This window comes from Rhinolophus sinicus, linkage group LG14 (genome assembly GCF_036562045.2).
Source record: "Rhinolophus sinicus isolate RSC01 linkage group LG14, ASM3656204v1, whole genome shotgun sequence".
Classification (NCBI taxonomy): domain Eukaryota; kingdom Metazoa; phylum Chordata; class Mammalia; order Chiroptera; family Rhinolophidae; genus Rhinolophus; species Rhinolophus sinicus.
This window is the reverse complement of record NC_133763.1, coordinates 30,262,848-30,282,780: the sequence shown is the minus strand read 5'-3', so window position 1 is coordinate 30,282,780 and position 19,933 is coordinate 30,262,848. Positions and strand designations below refer to the sequence as shown.

At 39.9% G+C, this 19,933-nt stretch overlaps 1 protein-coding gene across 1 annotated transcript; it reads right to left on the bottom strand.

Annotated features, from left to right (window-relative positions):
- Positions 1–3,984: 3,984 nt before the first annotated feature.
- On the bottom strand, positions 3,985–4,192 carry SMIM42 (small integral membrane protein 42). Its single transcript, XM_074318626.1, is given in 2 exon segments — positions 3,985–4,072; positions 4,074–4,192. Coding segments are annotated over 2 exon segments (207 nt in total).
- Positions 4,193–19,933: the final 15,741 nt, after the last annotated feature.

Here is a 19,933-nt window from a genome sequence, read left to right as displayed (position 1 = left end):
CGCCCATGAGGTACCGTTTTTAAGCCTCAAACTATCCTGTGAGATAAGTATAATGCCCACTTTTCAGATAAGGAAGTGGGGGCATAGACATTTTAAATCAATGATTCTCAAAATTTTAAGTTTCATTATCCGTTTACACTCTTAAAAATTATGGAGGACCCCAAGGGGCTTTTGTTTATGTGGGTTATATTTATCCATATTTACTGTATTAGAAATTAACATTAAACTTTAAAAAGTACTTATTAATTCATATAAAATAATAATAATAATGAATGTGTCATGTGTTAAAATGTAAATAACATTTAGAGAGAAAAAGGGCATTGTTTTATATTTTTCAAATCTCTTTATCACTGTCTTAATTAAAAGATACATTATAGAGCCTCTCAAAAACTCCATTGTACACTCATGACAGAATGAGAGAGAAAAAGGAAAATAACATCTTAATGTTTTTCATAAAAATAGTTTCAACCTCGTGGGTCACCTGACAGCATCTTGGGGGGTCCCAGACATACCTGGGCCATGCGGTGAGAACCACTGATTTACATAACTTGCCTGTGGACACACAGCTAATTGAAGTGGTGGAGCTGGGATTCCATGCCAGGTTTGTCTGACTCACCCTACTCTAGCCACTATTGCATACTCACTGCCTCCCTCACTTACCCTCCCTGGGTATTGGGGGCCTCCTGTAAAATGAATGATATTCTGGATGACCAAAGGCCCTTCTGGCTCTGAGGCTTCATGATTCTGTCCGGACAGTGGCAGCTCTGGAAAGCTCTGGTTTCCAGGCTGCTGCCCACTTAGGGAACTAATGATGTTTGAGCATCAGTGGGCTGGAACAGTTAGAGCATCTAAAGGAATGGACCAATGAGGGTCTCCCCCTGTACTCACATCCTCTTGAGAAGACAGCTCAGTGAGTCCTAAATTCTTCCAAAAAAAAGAAGTGTCCCACCCCACCCAATTGCCAACTGTGGCATCACCCGTTTCAGCTCCTGACACAGCCACTCCACCCTTAGGCCAGGAGAATGGGAATCAGCGCCGGTCCCCATTCCTACTGCTTGCTTTTAGACAAAGTTCTCAGGATGGGCCTCTCTGAATTCCACTTTTCCTCCTTCCTCACATACATCCTTAAAAAGCTATTGAACCAAGAAAGGTTTACAAAAGGGAATTTCAGGTGGAAGGAAATAGGAAAGTACCAGGATCTTAGGAAAGTTTTGTTATTCAACTAGCATTTTAACTAGTCTTGACTAGTCTCTCCTCACTCTCATTCGTCCTACACATTGACTATGCCAAACTAATTTTGAATGTTTATTTCACTTGTCACTTGTCTTGTCAAAATCCTTTCCTGGGTCCCTCTTAGTAGAAATCAAGCACTGTAGTCTGGCATTCAAGGCCCTTTACCACTGGCTGGTACTCTTCTCAACCTGATTTCCCACTGTTCCCTTACATGCATAATGTGGCTGGTTCACTATCCCTTGTTATACCTGTCACTCCTAAATTTAAGCTGTCTGTTTCCCTAACATTTCACCTGCTTCAGGAAGCCCTCCTTGATTGATCTAGCCCAGAAGGGTTTCTTCCGGCTTCAAAATAAACCATCTGGCATTGGCCTAAGGGAAACGCTCAGACACATTTGGACCAGTAGCTCCCTGAAGGCAGGAGCAGCATCTTATCCTTTTTCACTGCATTCTCTCTCTGGTCCCTGTTACCCACTGTATGCATTATGGTGGTTGGTACTTGTTGGCTTGATTTCTACAGGTACAGGACCTGGAGCTGCAGACAGAGTCTTCTGAAGATGCCAGGGGAAACCAGAGAAGGATACAACAAAGGGTACCCCAGCCATGAGAGAACAACACAAACTCATACTAGTGACATTTACGGCTAAGAGACTTCTGATAGGGAAAGAAGAACTGCCTCAAAGAATGGGATGTTTTATTTCATGATGTATGCTGGAGGCAGCATGAGAGAAAAAAAATAAGCCGACTTTGCTGTGAGAATTTGAGCAGCTTATCAGCCTCTCTGTTTGTGTCTCTGAGCCTCAACTTCTCACCTGTAAGAGGAATAATGTCCTTTTCATAGGTACTTATGCAGTATAGAGATACTGTATGTTAGGAGGCAACATACAATTGATGCTCAATATATAGTACATGCTTTAAAGATTATGAAATTTCCAGCCCAGGAGATCTTCTGGATAAGCGATTCCCATTATTCTGGATAACATGATCATAGATAGCTCTTCATGGATGAACCATCAAGCTCTCAAGAGTATGAGGGAGTAAGGATCCCATTGCCTGGTAGTCACTATAAGGACCATGTTTGCTGATGCTTTCCTACCATCAGGTGGCCATAAACTTACAATACAGTCTGACTTGTTTGTCAGTAAGTTCCAAATAAGGATAAAATGGAGATTTGGGATGCATGAAGAGTCTGGGGAGTAGAGAGATCCTGGAGGATAGAAGAAAATAAAAGGAGAGTAACTTAGAGTACCTGGGAAGCATGGAAACACCAGGCCAGAAGTTTCATAATACATGCATATAGCTATTACATAAAGGGATGTCCTAGCGGGAGGCACCTTGGAGACTGCTCCCACCCCACCCCACCCATTTCTCAGCTCTCAGCCCACGCATCACTTCCTCAGGTAAGCCTTCTCCAGTCTAGGTCAGGTTCCTTTGATACACACCCTCATAAAGCCAAATTCTTTTTTCAGAGCACTTTTCTGTATTCATCTATGTAATGTTCATTAATATCTATAGGCTCTAGGAGAGAGAAAATGGGGCCCCTTTCGCTTGTATCTCCAGCACCCAGGACAGAGGCTGTTACGTAGCAAAAGTTCAGTAAACATCATGGATGAGTAGAGGCATTTGCAGGATAGGGAAGAAAGATCTGGAGATCTGGAGAGTGTTAGGAATGTTGAGGATCTTTCAGTCAACTCAGGCATGCACAGGACTTCTGTGGAACTCTTCAAGAAAGATACATAGAAACCACGCTCAGTCATGTCAACACACCACTGTTCCTTACTCCACCCCACCCCACTACCTACTTCCCAAGCAAGCATACTGGACTGAGAAAGGGTGTAACAGTGAGCTCAAGGGGAATGCTAACTGGTCGACAATGCCAGAAAAGAAAGGGGTACTTTTTTCTTGGCCATGAGGCTTTCAGTCCCATTACCAGCAACCTTTGATCTGTCTCTGCTGAAGTTGCTCAACAACAAAAACAAACACCATCACCACAAGGCTCTTGAGGCAATAGAGAAAGTTTTGAGGGAGTTCTTGGCTTGAGACTCCAGAATTAAATGCATGTGAGGGGGAGCCAAGGGAACACCTGATAAGATGCCTCTATGAGGAAGAGGTAACAGGGGTTGGGCACAGAAGTTTTTCTCCTAGAAAAATAAAAATTCTTTCCAGGCAAATAATCAAATGTTCTTTATGGTAACCCAAGGCTAATTAGACGAGGGTATGGATTTTTCAAACCACTGTCTCTTTAATTTGAATTACATTTGAAAAAGGATTTAGTTTGTTACAAACTCAAAAGATTTAAAAAAATAAAATTATCATTTTAGAATGTATTTTTAAAATACATTTCCCATGTGGAAATCAAACCGGTGACCTTGGTGTTATGAGCACTGAGCTCCAATCACTGAGCCAAATGGCCGCCCTGGAATCAATTTTTCTCTGTTTGTCCCTTTCCTTTGTTAATGCAGAAATCAGGAGACATTTATCATTTTAGTCTGAAAGATCCACAGAGAAAAGACATTCAAACTTAGGAGCCTGGACAAGCCAAAGAACAGCATGATCAGTGTGAATTATAGTGGAGGTGGTGGTAGAGGAAGGAAATGTGGTCTAGGGGAGCATCTAACTTTGGGGAAAATAAGTGGCTGAAGCAGCCCTTCCTTCCCAGGCTCTAGACTCAAAGATGGGCTCCAAGATGGCCCTGACTCATGGGCCTCTGGTTCTTCACCTCAATGCAGTTTCCATCAAGAACCATAGACCTTCATGCCAGTAGTGTTGCCTCGTTTCTTGGGTCTGGCTCTCTGTTCTTGTTGCCTTTGTATTTGGCTACTTTCCAGACCAGGATGAGTAGTGACCAGAGTCATCAGGAGTGCAAAGAAGAAAACTTTTACTAGGCAAGCAGAATCAAATATAGCAGTGACGAGCGTACCCTTGTCCCATAAGTAGGCTGGAAGTTGTGGGTAAGACATAGATTTCTCAAAGAGAGTTGAGATGTGTGGTGCAAGCAAACTGCCCATACAACCAAGAAAACATCACTAGAATTAGGCTTGCTCTTTGTTATGTCCCACGAAGGGGTGTGGAGCTGCTACCACACATCCGTTGCTCACATGGGGCCACTTTCCTCCAGCTGTAACGGAGCAGGCACAGAAGTTTGCTCAGCAAGGTTGAAAACTACTTCCAACACAAACACAGTCCTGAGATAACAGTGGAATTGGCAAAACTGCTGGTGGTGGGTGGGGCTTCTGGAGCTTTGTGATGTCACTTGGGGGTGAGGCTAGTGGCTGACCTGAAGATTCCAGTCCAGAAACCACTACCCTCTGAGCACTGCCTCCCGTCACGTCTAGCCTCTGAACTGAAAAGGGAGTTATCCAGTTGTCTTTGAAGATGCTCTTTCAATCCTCTTCTGTTTTTTACTTTTCATCTTGAAGTTATTTTAGATATATAGGAAGTTACAAAGATAATAGAGCGGTCCCATATACCCTTCACCCAGTGTTCGCCAATGGTTAATCTTGTATAACTACAGTATAAAATTAAAACCAGTAGACAGACGTTGGAAAAAATGCGTGCACATAGCTCTATGGCATTTTATTGTACATGTAGATTCTTGTGACCACTACTGAAATCAAAATACACAATGATTCCATGACCATGAAGATACACTGGTGTCTACATTCTACCAATTTGAGATAAGTATAGAAAACTTACCTCCCTTTAGGTCCCTTTACTCTCCATTTATAATATAATTTTATTCAGTATGTCCACTATATGCATTGAAATTGACATTCAGACAATATTGTACTTTTTTGTTTCAATTATCAAACATAATTTAGAAAACACAAGAGGAGAAGGAAAGTGTATTTTATTTACCCAAATACTGTTGTTTAGCTTGGGCCATTTAAATTGTTCTGTCTTCAAATTCACTGATATTTTTTTCCCTCTGTCCCCTCCATCCTGCTGTTGAGCCCATTCATTGAGTTTTTATTATTTTGGTAATTATATTTTTCAATTCTAAAGTGTCCATCTGCAGCTTTTTTTTTAAAAAAAAATTTTATTGGGAAATATTGAGGAACAGTGTGTTTTTCCAGGACCCATTAGCTCCAAGTCAAGTTCCCATTTTCAATCTAGTTGCAGGGGGCACAGCCCACCACCCCATGCAGGAATTGAATCGGCAACCTTGTTGTTAAGAACTTGCGCTCTAACCAACTGAGCCATCTAGCCGTCCTGCTGTTTCTTTATATTTTCAATTTCTTTACTGACATTTTCTATTTATTATTTATTTATTTACTTCAAGCATAGGCATAATTGCTTGTGAAAATGTTTCAATGATTCTTTAAAATCTTTGTCAAATAATACTAATATCTGCATCATCTTGGTGTTGGCATCTAATTGTCTTTTTTAATTTAAGTTGATATTTTCCTGATTTTTGGTGTGATATTTATTTATATATATGTATATATATATATATATATATATATATTTTTTTTTTTTTTTTTTTTTTTACTAGTTTCAGGTGCACAAAGCAAAGTAATACTTAGACGTTTATAATTTATACCCCTCACACTGTGTCAATCTCTCTCCCTCCATCCACTATCCCTCTGACATCGCACACAGCCATTACATTTCCAAGGTCTCTATTCTTAATGCTGTACTCCGCTTCTTGTAAGTATATACATACATATATATATAAACTTGTAGTTGACCTCACTATTGTTCAGATTCAGCTTCAGGTGTACAGTGCAGTGATCAGGCATCTACATCATCCCTGAGGTGGTCTCCCTAATGAGACAAGTGTCCATCGGATACCCTATAAAATCTTTACAACATTATTGATTACATTTCCCAAATTAACTTTCGTAACCCCGCGGCCATCTTGTGGTTACTGACTGCTTTCTAATGCCCTCACCTCCCCTCTTATCCCCATCCCACCTTCCGATCTAGCTACCCTCAGTTTTTCCTCTATGTATCTGAAACTGTTTCTGATTAGTTCATTCACTTATTCTTTTCTTTAGATTCCGCATATAAGTGAGATCATATAGTATTTGTCTCTCTCTGTCTGACTTATTTCACTTAACATAATGTTCTCTAGGTCCATCCATGTTGTTGCAAATGGTAAGATTTCTTTCTTCTTTATGGCTGCATAATACTCCATTGTATAAATGTACCACAGTTTCTTAATCCAGTTGTCTACCGATGGGCATTTCGGTTGTTTCCATGTCTTGGCTATTGTGTATAGTGCTGCAATAAACATAGGAGTGCATGAAGTTTTTTGAATTAGAGTTTTGGATTTCTCTGGATAGATACCTACGAGTGGAATTGCTGGATCATAAGGTAGTTCCATTTTCATATTTTTGAGATACCTCCATACTGTTTTCATAGTGGCTGCACCAATCTGCAATCCCACCAACAGTGCACAAGGGTTCCCTTTTTTCCACATCCTCGCCAGCACTTGTTGTTTGTTGATTTATTGATGATAGCCATTTTGACTGGGGTGAGGTGATATCTCATTGTGGTTTTTATTTGCATTTCTCTGATGGTTAGTGAGGTTGAGCATTTTTTCATATGTCTGTTTGCCATCTGTATGTCCTTTTTAGAAAAATGTCTCTTCATGTCCTCTGCTCATTTTTTAATTGGGTTGTTTGTTTTTTGGGAGTTGAGTTGAGTGAGTTTTTTTTTTACAAATTTGTGATATTAACCCCTTATCAGATATATCATTGGCAAATATCTTTTCCCATTCAGTAGGATCCCTTTTTGTTTTATTGATGGTTTCCTTTGCTGTGAAAAAAAACACGTAGTTTGATGTAATCCCACATGTTTATTTTTTCTCTTACTTCCCTTGTGCGAGGAGATATATCAGTAAAAATCTAACTCCGGGTAATGTCTGTAAAGTTTCTTCCTATATTTTCTTCTACGAATTTTATGGTTTCAGATCTTACATTTAAGTCTTTGAGCCATTTTGAAAATATTTTTGTATATGGTGTAAGGAGGTGGTCCAGCTTCATTTTTTTGCATGTGTCTGTCCAGGTTTCCCAGCACCATTTATTGAATAGACAGTCTTTACCCCACCATAAATTGTTGCTTCCATTGTCATAGATTAAATGGCCATATAGGCAAGGATTTATTTCTGGGCTCTCTATTCTGTTCCACTGATCTATGTGTCTGTTTTTATGCCAGTACCATGCTGTTTTGATTACTGTAGCCTTGTAGTATAATTTGATGTCAGGTATCGTTATACCTCCCACTTTGCTCTTATTTCTCAAGATTGCTGAGACTATCCACGGTCTTTTATGGTTCCGTATAAATTTTAGGATTATATGTTCTATTTCTGTGAAAAACATCTTTGGTAGTTTGATAGAAACTGTGTTGAATATGTATATTGCCTTAGGCAGTATGGACATTTTAACTATATTAATTCTTCCTATCCATGAACATTGTATGTGTTTCCATCTATTTGTATCTTCTTTCATTTCTTTCTTCAGTGTCTTATAATTTTCTGAGTACAGATCTTTTACTTCTTTGGTTAAATTTATTCCCAGGTATTTTATAGTCTTTGAAGCAATTGTAAATGGGACTGTTTTCTAATTTCTCCTTCTGATGTTTTATTATTGGTATATACAAATGCAACTGATTTCTGAATATTAATTTTGTATCCTGCTACTTTACTAAATTCATCTATCAGCTCTAATAGTTTCTTGATGGAGTCTTTAGGGTTCTGTATATATAGTATCATGTCATCTGCATATAATGACAATTTTACTTCCTCCTTACTGATTTGGATGCCTTTTATTTCTTTTACTTGTCTGATTGCTGTGGGTAGAACTTCCAGCACTATGTTGAATAGAAGTGGAGAAAGTGGGCAACCTTGCCTTGTTCCTGATCTTAAGGGGAATGGTTTTAGCTTTTCCCCATTGAGTATGATGTTAGCTGTGGGTTTATCATATATGGCCTTTACTATGTTGAGATATGATCCCTCTATTCCCAATTTCTTAAGCGTTTTTATCATAAATGGCTGCTAGATTTTATCAAATGCTTTTTCTGCATCTATTGATATGATCATGTGATTTTTATTTTTCATTTTGTTAATGTGGTGTATCACATTAATTGATTTGTGGATGTTGAACCACCCTTGCATCCCAGGGATGAATCCCACTTGATCATGGTGTATGATCCTTTTAATGTATTGCTGAATTCTGTTTGCTAATACTTTGTTGAGGATTTTTGCATCTATGTTCATTAGAGATATCAGCCTGTAGTTTTCTTTTTTTGTGGTGTCTTTGTCTGATTTTGGGATCAGGGTGATAGTGGCCTCATAAAAAGTGTTTAGGAGCCTTCCCTCCTTCTGGATTTTTTGAAAGAGCTTTAGGAGAATAGGTGATAATTCTTTTTTGAATGTTTTGTAAAATTCACCTGTAGAGCCATCTGCTCCAGGGCTTTTGTTTGTTGGGAGATTTTTGATTACTGATTCAATTTTCCTGGTGGTAATCAGTCTATTTAGGTTTTTTGTTTCTTCTTGAGTTAGCCTTGGAAGGTTGTTTGCTTCTAGAAAATTGTCCATTTCTTCCAGATTGTCAAATTTGTTGGCATATAGTTGCTCATAGTAATTTCTTAAATTTTTTTTGTATTTCTGTGGTATCTGTTGTCACTTCTCCTCTTTCATTTCTGATGTTATTAATTTGGGTCCTCTCTCTTTTTTTAATGAGTCTGGCTAAAAGTTTGTTGACTTTGTTTATCTTCTCTAAAAACCAACTCTTGGATTCATTGATCTTTTGTATTGTTTTTCTGGTTTCTATTTCATTTATTTCTGCTCTGATCTTTATTATCTCCTTTCTTGTACTCCCTTTGGGCTTATTTTGCTGTTCTTTTAACCGAGCCATCCGGGAGCTCAGCAGCAGCTCAGCTCAAGTTGCCATATTCAATGTTAGTTGCAGAGGGCAGAGCCCACCATCCCTTGTGGGAGTCAAGGAGTTGAACTGGCAGCCTTGTGGTTGAGAGCCCACTGGCCCATGTGGGAATTAAACCAGCAGCCTTCGGCATTAGGAGCATGGAGCTCCAACTGCCTGAGCCACCGGGCCGGCCCATGACATGTGTTTTTTATTAAGTGCTGAACATTTTGGGGTTATGAGACTCTGAATCTTATTTAAATCTTCCATTTTGGCAGGATTCCTCTGACATTAGTTGTAGGTGAGGGGTTGCCTCACTTACCAGACAGAGGTGAAGGTCCACTCAGTCTCCTTTGTCAGCCCAAGGTGGCAATTTCAGACTCTCCAGGTGGCCTCCTCTGACACCCTGGCAGGGAAGGGGAGGGATGTCTTGTTATTAGATTGGTGCAAAAGTAATTGGGGTTTAAAAGGTTAAAAATAATTGCAAAAACCGCAATTACTTTTGCACCAACCTAATATCGCTAGTGGGGAGTTCATTACCTCTGGGCAGGTATGAAAGTCCAAACTTCCTACTCTGTCTTCTTCTCTGGCAATACCTTAGCGAGGCTACCTCATTGTAGCTGGACGAGGGTGGAAGCCTACGGTTCTCAGTTGGTCTTTGCTTATAGGGGTTGAGGTGGGGCCAAGATTTTTTCCATGGTGCTTAGTTGGAATGAGTCAGTTATTGTCTCAAAGTTTTCTGTCTTGCTGGATTGCCTTTTTTCTAGTCCTTTGACTAAAGAAAGCAAGCAGGCTTTTCCTGGGACTTTATTTTGTCTGTGCCCATTGGCATTTCTGGATTGCTTCTCCCGTGCTTAGTCCCGGATATATGAGGCAAAAAGAAAACCCAGGAAACCGTCACGTCAATCCTTACATTCCGAGGTCAGTCTGTCTTCTTCCCACCTTTCAGTCTTTTTTCCCCCATACCTTATACCTTCCTTGAAAGCATACATCATTTCCTTTCATATTAATTAGAATCCACAACCTTCAGAACCTTAATTTCTACTAGCAACTAAAAACAAGTAATCAATATTTCCACTAGCAAATCCATAAATACATTTGGCAACCTTTAGAAATATAGGGTTTTGTAATAAAATACAAGATATATTTATTAACAGATCTTAATCTAGCTTTTAGCTTTCCTGTGACAAGAAACCAGAAATAGATGAACTCAGACCTATCTAATTGTTACTATTTTAGTATTTCATTATTTTGAAATACCTTAGATATTCAATAATTCTTATCATTTAACACAACTTAATAAAACTGAAATTTTAAGTTACCAGTAGATGCTGAGAAACCTTGTCCAAGCATCCAGACTATATAATTATTACTGAAAAGTTTCATGTAAAACCTTATTTCAGTTAACATTTCATTAGCTCTTAACCCTATGAGATTTCAAAGGTTATTATTACTCAAGCTATTTTCTTGACAAATTTTGTGACAGAGATAACATGAATTTATTTTTGTAAACCCAGGTAAAACAAAAGATACCATATTTGATGTTAATAACCTTAAAAGACATATCCATTTAATCAAAAGTTAAACCAGCTTTTGTATCAAATATTTTCTTAGATCACGTGATCCTGAAAAGTACTTGGGTTAGTTTTTATTATTTAAATTTATGTAAGTGCTTAATCCTTTTTTCTTTAAGTGTTTCTTCAAAAACACTATATTATATATAAAACACAAACAAGCACAGATATCAGAGATCATATACATATAAACAGAATTATTAACAGTTGCAGAGGAGGTCCTAAGATCTTACAACTGCCCCTACAATTTCAAAGAGGCTGGAACAAAGGGTGTGGGGGGTCTGGCTTGGTTTAGAGAATTAGCCACTTTATTTTAAAAGTGTCCCCCTTTTTTCCTTCAGTTTCTTCAGCCTCAAGCATTCTTGGTTATAAATGGATTAGGTGATGGGTGGAGTCCCTTCTCTCCGAGCTATCAATTTAGTTCCCTTCTTTTCAGAATCTATCATAAAGGCTCCTACGTAAGAAATTTCATCCTATTTCCCAGACCTCTAACAGAACTATTCCAGTTGCAAAATAGTACAATAATTCAACAAACTATTGAGCGACGAGCACCCTCCAGAATCTAATACATACATTGGCCAAGCAGTACTGTAATAGAACATTAATTTTTTTCATCAATGGCTTGTAGACATAGTTTTTCCAATGGCCTAACATTTTGCCCAACATGCTGCCGGCCGGGATTGAAAACTTAGATCCCATTACTGAGCTGGAACAAATGTGGCCACATTTAACACAGACTTAAACACACAGACAGATCCAAGTATTCCCTGGATCAGACAGACAAAAACCAGAAAAACCAGATTCGGATTCAAACACCAGATAAACCCGACCTAGCTAGGTGCCAGATTCGGATGCAACATCATCTTACTCCATATACATTGTCCATCAACCATCAGACAATCGACTAGTGGGCTGAAACCAGAAACCAGATGTGGCCGTAAGACCACCAGACGCCCAAAGCCGAAACCAGACATGGTAGCTTTTACAGTGCAGCAGATGGGTCCCGCTTCCTGGGGAACAATGTTGTCAACCACAACATGCTTCCAGAATGAGAGCAAGCTTTCAACCAGAGCCCCTTAATGGTGGGGGTATTATGCCTTGCTGGATATCGCACCTCACTTTTTGGTGCCAATGGGTCAGTATTGAAACCAGAGGCCAAATGAGTTCAGGTCTCTTGCTGCCTGCATCACTCAGCCAATAGACCGACACAGGAGTTGGGTCGTAGAATAGCGTTTATTAGAGCATGGGTGGTCTGAGAAGGCAGCGGATGAACACTTCCAAAAACTGTCTTCCAGAGTCTTTTTGCGTTGGTTTTATATAAAATGTCCAGGGTTTTTATCTTTGCCTAGCAGGAGGAATAAGAACTGAATTTACTCCAAGTGTGTCTACTCCATCCTGGTCTGGAACTTCTCGATGCTATACCAAGATTCAGGCAGGTGATAGCAGAATGGTAGCTATAGGATAGGGAATCCAAGAACTCAGGTGGGAGTCCAGCACTCGCACTTTCCAGGATTTGTGATGGGTTAGGTCATTTAATCTGAGCCACCATTTACTCATCGGAAATTGAGTTATAGTGATAATACCAAATGTATAGGTTTTTATGAGACTGAAATGAACTGATAAACATTCCATACAAATATTAGGTTATTTAAAATAAGAACTAGGATGGAAAAGAAGTGAAAAGGGAGTGTCTGGAGACTATAAGGAGGCAGTTCAATTCTTCTCATGTTGGTTCTTCAGACAAAAATCCTACCCCATTTTAAAGGAGAGAACAGATAATTCAAGGCAGGGGATATGGGAGTGTTACCGGAGGGTGGGCCCTCCTCGGTGCAGTGTCCAGGTTCTTGGCATATCGAGCAAAGAACTGAATGAGATACCGAGGTAAAGTAGCAAAGAATCAGTTTACTAGACGAGATAGTACACTCCAAGGAAATAGGAGCGGACCGGAGCAGTAGAGAATGGCTCAAGGGCCCAAGGTGGCATTAGAAAAAGTATACTACAAAGAGTTTAGAGCAGTACCCAAGCTAAGGCAAGGCTCAAGAGGTGCTGACTGGTGAGGACTTGAAGTTTTTATTCCTTTTTTTCTCTAGAATGGGCTCTTCCTTTCCGGGAGTGGGACCACTTGATTGATGCCTGCGATTGACAAGAGGCTATTATCTCATCTTTTTAGACTGCGCATGTTCCTTCCTAGAATTCAGTCCATTATGATATTAATGAACTTCTGGTCATATATATGATATAATAATGATGGTATAATGAGGCCCAGGTGAAACGAAGGTCATTGTGGCCTTTACTACACAGGTGTGAGTGACTGGTCTAATCTAGTTGGGTGTTTTGTACCCATTTGTTTCTCATAGGGATAGATAATTACAATGAAAAGAGGAAGTTTTGGGCAGAGAGGGGAGGTCTTTTGGGTGGTCACATTCTATGGGTTGTGCAGGAATGCGGAGACCCAATACCTGTCTCTAACTGCCTTGTTTTCCCCTTGAGAGATGTGATCCTCATACAATCTCTATGGGAAGTTGAAGGACCAAAGGTTTTTTCTTCTGTATCTGCTTCCGGCTGGGCAGAGCCATAGAGCTGTCCCTACCTAGTGGGGGATTCACAGGACTCTTGCCCTATCTGACCTTAGATAAGAGGAAGGGATCTCGAGATCCACATGGAAGACCCTGTTGGCTTCTTTGGGTGTGACTGGCAATCTTGCTGGGATATCCTTGGGTATCCCCAAGGCCCCTAAATGAGGAAAAATAGATTTTAATTAATAAATCCATTAGCTCTATAGAGCCTGTGGCCATTCAACCAGTCATTCAGGTGTCATTAATTGTCCAGGAGTTAGGCCTCAAATGGGTAGGAGAGAACATTAGGCTTCAATGATTACAATCAACAAGTATGAATCACAGGTTTTAAGGTAATTATCTAAAGCAGGGATAGGAGCCAAAAACCTGGGGAAAAGGAAACTTAAGGGGAAGGAAACTTAAAATTCCTATAAGAAAGAAAAAAGTTTTCCAGTGGGGGAAGGGGGGGCTACTTGTTGGCCCGTATCAGGCTTACGTATGTCTAAAACTGCTTCTCTAGGACAATATCCTCTTTTATCTCAGGGCTCTGAAGCCCAAGGCACATTTTTTCCTTGGGCATTTGGCACTTTTCTTCTCCATTGTGGGGTGTGGAGAGGTAGGGATAGGAGAGAAGGAAGGAATGGCACTAACTCCTAAGAACTCTACCTAGTAGTGTCTGAACATAGGAATATGCTTACTTTGGGGAAGCTATTCATCTTCCACCCTGTCTCCACTACCTGAAGGGTCCCAGTTGGACATACAGGAAAGCTCCCGTAACTCTTCTAGGTCAGTTAATAGTAGTTTGTTGAACAAATGAGTGAAGGAATGCCACATCCAGAGGCTGTAGTGTAGTAGTAGGAGAAGCCATAATTTCCCTTAAATTCTAGTCAAATAGTGATAAGGGAGCTCCTATTGGACAGAGTTGATGTAGAATATTTTCTTTGTGCCGGGATTGGGTCCTATGAAACTGAAGAATGGAAGCACGAACCAAGGAGAGGCGAGGAATTGTAAAAGAGGATAGTTTATTAAAAGTAAAGAGTAAAGAATCATAGCTCTTGGAATGAGAGGGGGTCCGGACCGGGTTGCCCAGTGACTGAGGCAAAAGTTCTTACTTTTATACCTTCCCTTGCCTGCTTGGGGAAGAGAGTTGGCGCCTTCTAATGGAATTCATCTGTCAGGTTTGTCCTGTTTGCCCACCCTAAAGGGATTAACAAACCCATTCCTATCTATCAGATCTGTTCCTTTATCCAAACAAAAAGGAGTTATGAGATAATTTATTAACCTCAAGGTGTATTCTCATATCTTTGTCCTGGAGTGAAGAAGAACATTCCAGAACCTGGAGTTTCAGGATATGGCTGCCTTTTGTTTATTCCACCAGGGACCTTCCTGTCTACCTAAAAACATGGTAACTAACCTGTCTCAGAGTCAAATTTTTAATCAGCTGGGAAAGGAATTCAGGGCTTGTGAGGACTGGAGCAAAAAGTTTAGGGTAATACCCCATTTTTGGCTACCTCATAATTTCCTCTTTTGCAGACTTTGCAAATGCTTACAGGGTAGGTCGATCAAATAAAACTAATTTACAATTGTGTAGATTCTAATACATCACTTTAGATATTTTGAAGATGTTCTACCAACATAATCTGATATGTATGTGAAGCAGGCATAGAGCTCAATAGTTCTCAAGGAAGTGGAGGGAGCAGGGGCAATGGCAATTTCAGCATGATCCCAGGCTTTTTCAAATCACACAGACCCTTCTCCAAAGCCATATGAATCATCTGTTCATGTATTTTAGCTGACAAATACTGAGTGCTTTCTTTTTTCTCCCCTTCTTCCACCTCCCCCCACCCACTCTGGTTCAAGCCGTTGTTTCCCAGCCTAGTTGTGTAGGACACAGCTACCTGGCCCATGCTGGTATTATGAGCCTTGCACTCCCCCTAGCAGTTGGTCACCTGTCGATGGTCTGCTGCTCATAGCAGCTTGCACTGGCTATCGGCCGCTCACGATGGTTGCCGGCCACTCATGCTGGCTGCCGGCCACTCATGGCAGCACACAGCAGCCCACAGCAGCACACGGCAGCCCATGACCGCCCAACTCCAGGGAGAGCTATTGTTCACAATCTTAGCTGTAGAGGGCACAGCTCACTGGCCCATGTGGGAATCAAAGTGGGGAGTTAGGAGCACAGTGCTCCAACTGCCTGAGCCACCGGGCAGGCCACGATAGTCCATGCTTTTAATCACCACGCTATACCACTTCATGAAGCATTGAATTCCTCTAGGCTAAAGTCCCTTTATGCATTGCATTTATGGATTTGTTTCCCTTCCCTTTCCCTCCTTCCATCTCTGCATTCCTCCAGCACATAGATGGAGCAACTATAAGACACTCTGTTGAGTGATGAGGATACTAAAATAAATGACACATGATCTCTGCCTTTAAGTGCCCTTATTTTCTTTTTTATTTTTTTTAATTTATTTTTTTATTTAGTTTTTTACTGGGGAAACGGAAAGGACTTTATTGGGGAACAGTGTGTACTTCTAGGATATTTTTCCAAGTCAAGTTGTCTTTCCACTCATAGTTGTGGAGGGAGCAGTTCAGCTCCAGGTCTAGTTGCCATTGTTAGTTACAGTAGGTGCAGCCCACCATCCCTTGCAGGAGTCAACGAGTTGAACCAGCAACCTTGTGGTTGAGAGCCCACTGGCCCATGTGGGAATCGAACCGGCAGCCTTTGGAGTTAGGAGCACGGAGCTCCAACCGCCTCAGCCACGGGCCGGCCCTAAGTGCCCTTTTCTTTTTTTTTTTTTTTTTTAATTTTTTTTTAAAGATTTTTTATTGGGGAAGCGGTGCAGGACTTTATTGGGGAACAATGTGTACTTCCAGGACATTTTTCCAGTCAAGTTTTTGACCCTTCAATCTTAGTTGTGGAGGGTGCCATTAAGCTTCAAGTTGTTGTCCTTTCAGTCTTAGTTGTGGAGGGTGCAGCTCAGCTCCAGATCCGGTTGCTGTTTCTAGTTGCAGGGGGCGCAGCCCACCATCCCTTGTGGGAGTTGAACCAGCAACCTTGTGGTTGAGAGGATGCGCTCCAACCAACTAAGCCATCCGGGAGCTCAGCGGCACCTCAGCTCAAGGTGCTGTGTTCAGTCTTAGTTGTAGGGGGCACTGCCCACCATCCCTTGCGGGACTCGAGGAATTGAACTGGCAAACTTGTGGGAACAGAACTGGCAGCCTTCGGAGTAAGGAGCACAGAGCTCTAACCACCTGAGCCACCGGGCCAGCCCTATTTTTATTTATTTTAATTAAAGTTTATTGGGGTGACAATTGTTAGTAAAGTTACATAGATTTCAGGTGTACAATTCTGTATTACCTCATCTGTAAATCCCATTGTGTGTTCACCACCCAGAGTCAGTTCTCCTTCCATCACCATATATTTGATCCCCTTTACCCTCATCTACCGCTCCCCTCACCCCGTACCCTCAGGTAACCACTAAACTATTGTCTGTGTCTATGAGTTTTTGTTTCTCATTTGTTTGTCTTGTTCTTCTGCTGTTTTTGGTTTATATACCACATATCAGTGAAATCATATGGTTCTCTGCTTTTTCTGTCCGACTTATTTCAATTAGCATTATAATCTCAAGATTCATCCATGTTGTCACAAATGATACTATTTCAACTTTTCTTACCACCGAATAGTATTCCTTTGGGTATATATACCACAACTTCCATATCCATTCATCTATCAAAGGACATTTTGGTTCTTTCCATGTCTGGCCACCGTAAATAAAGCTGCAATGACATTGGAGCACACGTGTCTTTATGGATAAATGTTTTTGGATATTTTGGGTAGATACCCAGGAGAGGGATTGCTGGGTCATATGGTAATTCTATTCGTAATTTTTTGAGAAACCTCCACAGGGCCTTCCATAGTGGCTGCACCAGTCTGCATTCCCACCAACAGTGTATGAGGGTTCCTTTTTCTACACAGCCTCTCCAACACTTGTTACTATTTGTCTTGATGATAGCCATTCTAACTGGGTGAGGTGATATCTCATTGTGGTTTTGATTTGCATTTCTCTGATGATTAGTGATGTTGAGCATTTTTTCATATGTCTATTTGCCATTTGTATGTCCTCTTTGGAGAAATGTCTCTTCAGGTCCTCTGCCCATTTTTCAATTGGGTTGTTTGGTTTTTGTTTTTGTTGAGTTGCATGAGTTCCTTGTATATTTTGGATATTAGCCCCTTATCGGAGGCACTATTTGCAAAAATCTTCTCCCATTCAGTTGGTTGCCTCTTTCTTTTGTCAATGGTTTCTTTTGCTGTGCAGAAGCTTTTAAGTTTCATATAGTCCCATTCATTTATTTTAGCTTTTACTTCCCTTGCCTTTGGAGTCAAATTCATAAAATGCTCTTTGAACCCAAGGTCCATAAGCTTAGTACCTATGTTTTCTTCTATGCAGTTTATTGTGTCAGGTCATATGCTTAAGTCTTTGATCCATTTTGAATTAATTTTGGTACATGGTGACAGATAGCAGTCCAGTTTCATTCTTTTGCGTTTGTCTTTCCAGTTCTCCCAGCACCATTTAGTGAAGAGGCTGTCTTTCCTCCATTGTATGTTTTTTTGCTTCTTTGTCAAAAATTATCTGTCCATATTTGTGTGGTTTTATTTCTGCATTCTCAATTCTATTCCATTGGTCTATGTGTCTGTTTTTCTGCCAATACCTTGCTGTTTTGATTATTGTAGCCCTGTAGTACAAGCTAAAGTCAGGAAGAGTGATACCTCCAGTATTGTTCTTTTTTCTTAAGATTGCTTTGGCTATTCGGGGTCTTTTGTGGTTCCAAACAAATCTGATGATTTTGTGTTCTATTTCTTCAAAAAATGCCATTGGGATTTTGATGGGGATTGCATTAAATATGTATATTGCTTTGGGTAATATGGCCATTTTAACTCTGTTGATTCTTCCAATCCATGAGCACGGAATGTCTTTCCATTTCTTTGTGTCTTCTTCAATTTCTTTTTAAAATGTCTTATAGTTTTCAGCATATAAGTCTTTCACATCCTTGGTTAAGTTTATTCCCAGGTATTTTATTCTTTTTGCTGCAATTGCAAAAGGAATTGTTTTTTGTATTTCTTTTTCTGAGATTTCATTATTAGTATATAGGAATGCAACGGACTTTTGTACGTTGATTTTGTAGCCAGCAACTTGACTGCATTTGTTGATTGTTTCTAATAGCTTTTTGGTGGAGGCTTTAGGGTTTTCTATATATAGCATCATGTCATCTGCAAAGAGTGAAAATTTAACTTCTTCATTCCCAATTTGGATGCCTTTTATTTCTTTCTCTTGACTGATTGCTCTGGCCTGGACTTCCAACACTATGTTGAAAAGCAGAGGTGATAGGGGACAGCCCTGTCATGATCCTGAACATAGAGCAAAGGGCTTAAGTTTTTCACCTTTAATGATGAGATTAGCTGAGGGTTTGTCATATATGGCCTTTATTATTAAGTTAAGGTATTTTCCTTCTATACCTATTTTATTAAGTGTTTTAATCATAAATAGATGTTGTATCTTGTCAAATGCTTTTTCTGCATCAGTTGATATAATCATATTTTTTTTGTCCTTTATTTTGCGTATGTGATGTATCACATTGATGGATTTGTGTATGTTGAACTATTCTTGTGCCCCTGGGATGCACTCCACTTGGTTGTGATGAATAATCTTTTCAATGCATTGTTGCGTTCGATTTGCTAGAATTTTGTTTAGCATTTTTGCATCTGTATTCATCAGAGATATTGGTCTGTAGTTTTCTTTTTTTGTGTTGTCCTTACCAGGTTTTGGTATCAGGGTAATATTGGCCTCATAAAATGAGTTAGGGAATACTGTCTCTTCTTCAGTTTTTTGGAAGAGTTTGAGCAGGATTGGTATTAGATCCTTTTTGAATGTTTGATATAATTCACTAGTGAAGCCATCTGATTCCGACTTTTGATTTTGGGGGAAGGTTTTTGATGACTGATTCAATTTTGTTACTGGTGATCGGTCTGTTTAGATTTTCCAGTTCCTCGTGGTTCAGCCTTGGAAGGCTATATGTTTCTAAGAGCTTGTCCATTTCTTCTAGGTTATTGAATTTGGTGGCATACAGTCCTTTATAGTATTCGTGGATGATCCTTTGTATTTCTGTGGCATCCATGATAACTTCCCCTTTTTCATTTCTGATTTTGTTTATTAGTGTCTTCTCTCTTTTTATCTTAGTGAGTCTAGCCAAGGGTTTGTCAATTTTGTTAATCTTTTCAAAGAACCAGCTCTTTGTCACATTAATTTTTTCTATTGTCTTTTTGTTTTCTATTTCATTTAGTTCTGCCCTGAGTTTTATTATTTCCTTTCTTCTGCTGACCTTAGGTTTCATTTGTTCTTCTTTTTCTGGTTCTTTAAGGTGTAATGTGAGGTTATTTAGTTGGGATTTTTCCTGTTTCTTGAGATAGGCCTGTAATGGTATAAATTTCCCTCTTAAAACTGCTTTCGTTGCGTCCCAAAAATTTTGGTAGGATGTATTTTCATTGTCATTTGTTTCTATGTATCTTTCGATATCTCCTCTAATTTTTTCTTTCACCTGGTCATTCTTTAAAAGTATGTTGTTTAATCTCCAAGTATTTGTGGTTTTTCCTGCTCTTCTTGCAGTTGATATCCAATTTCAAAGCCTTGTGATCAGAGAATATGCTT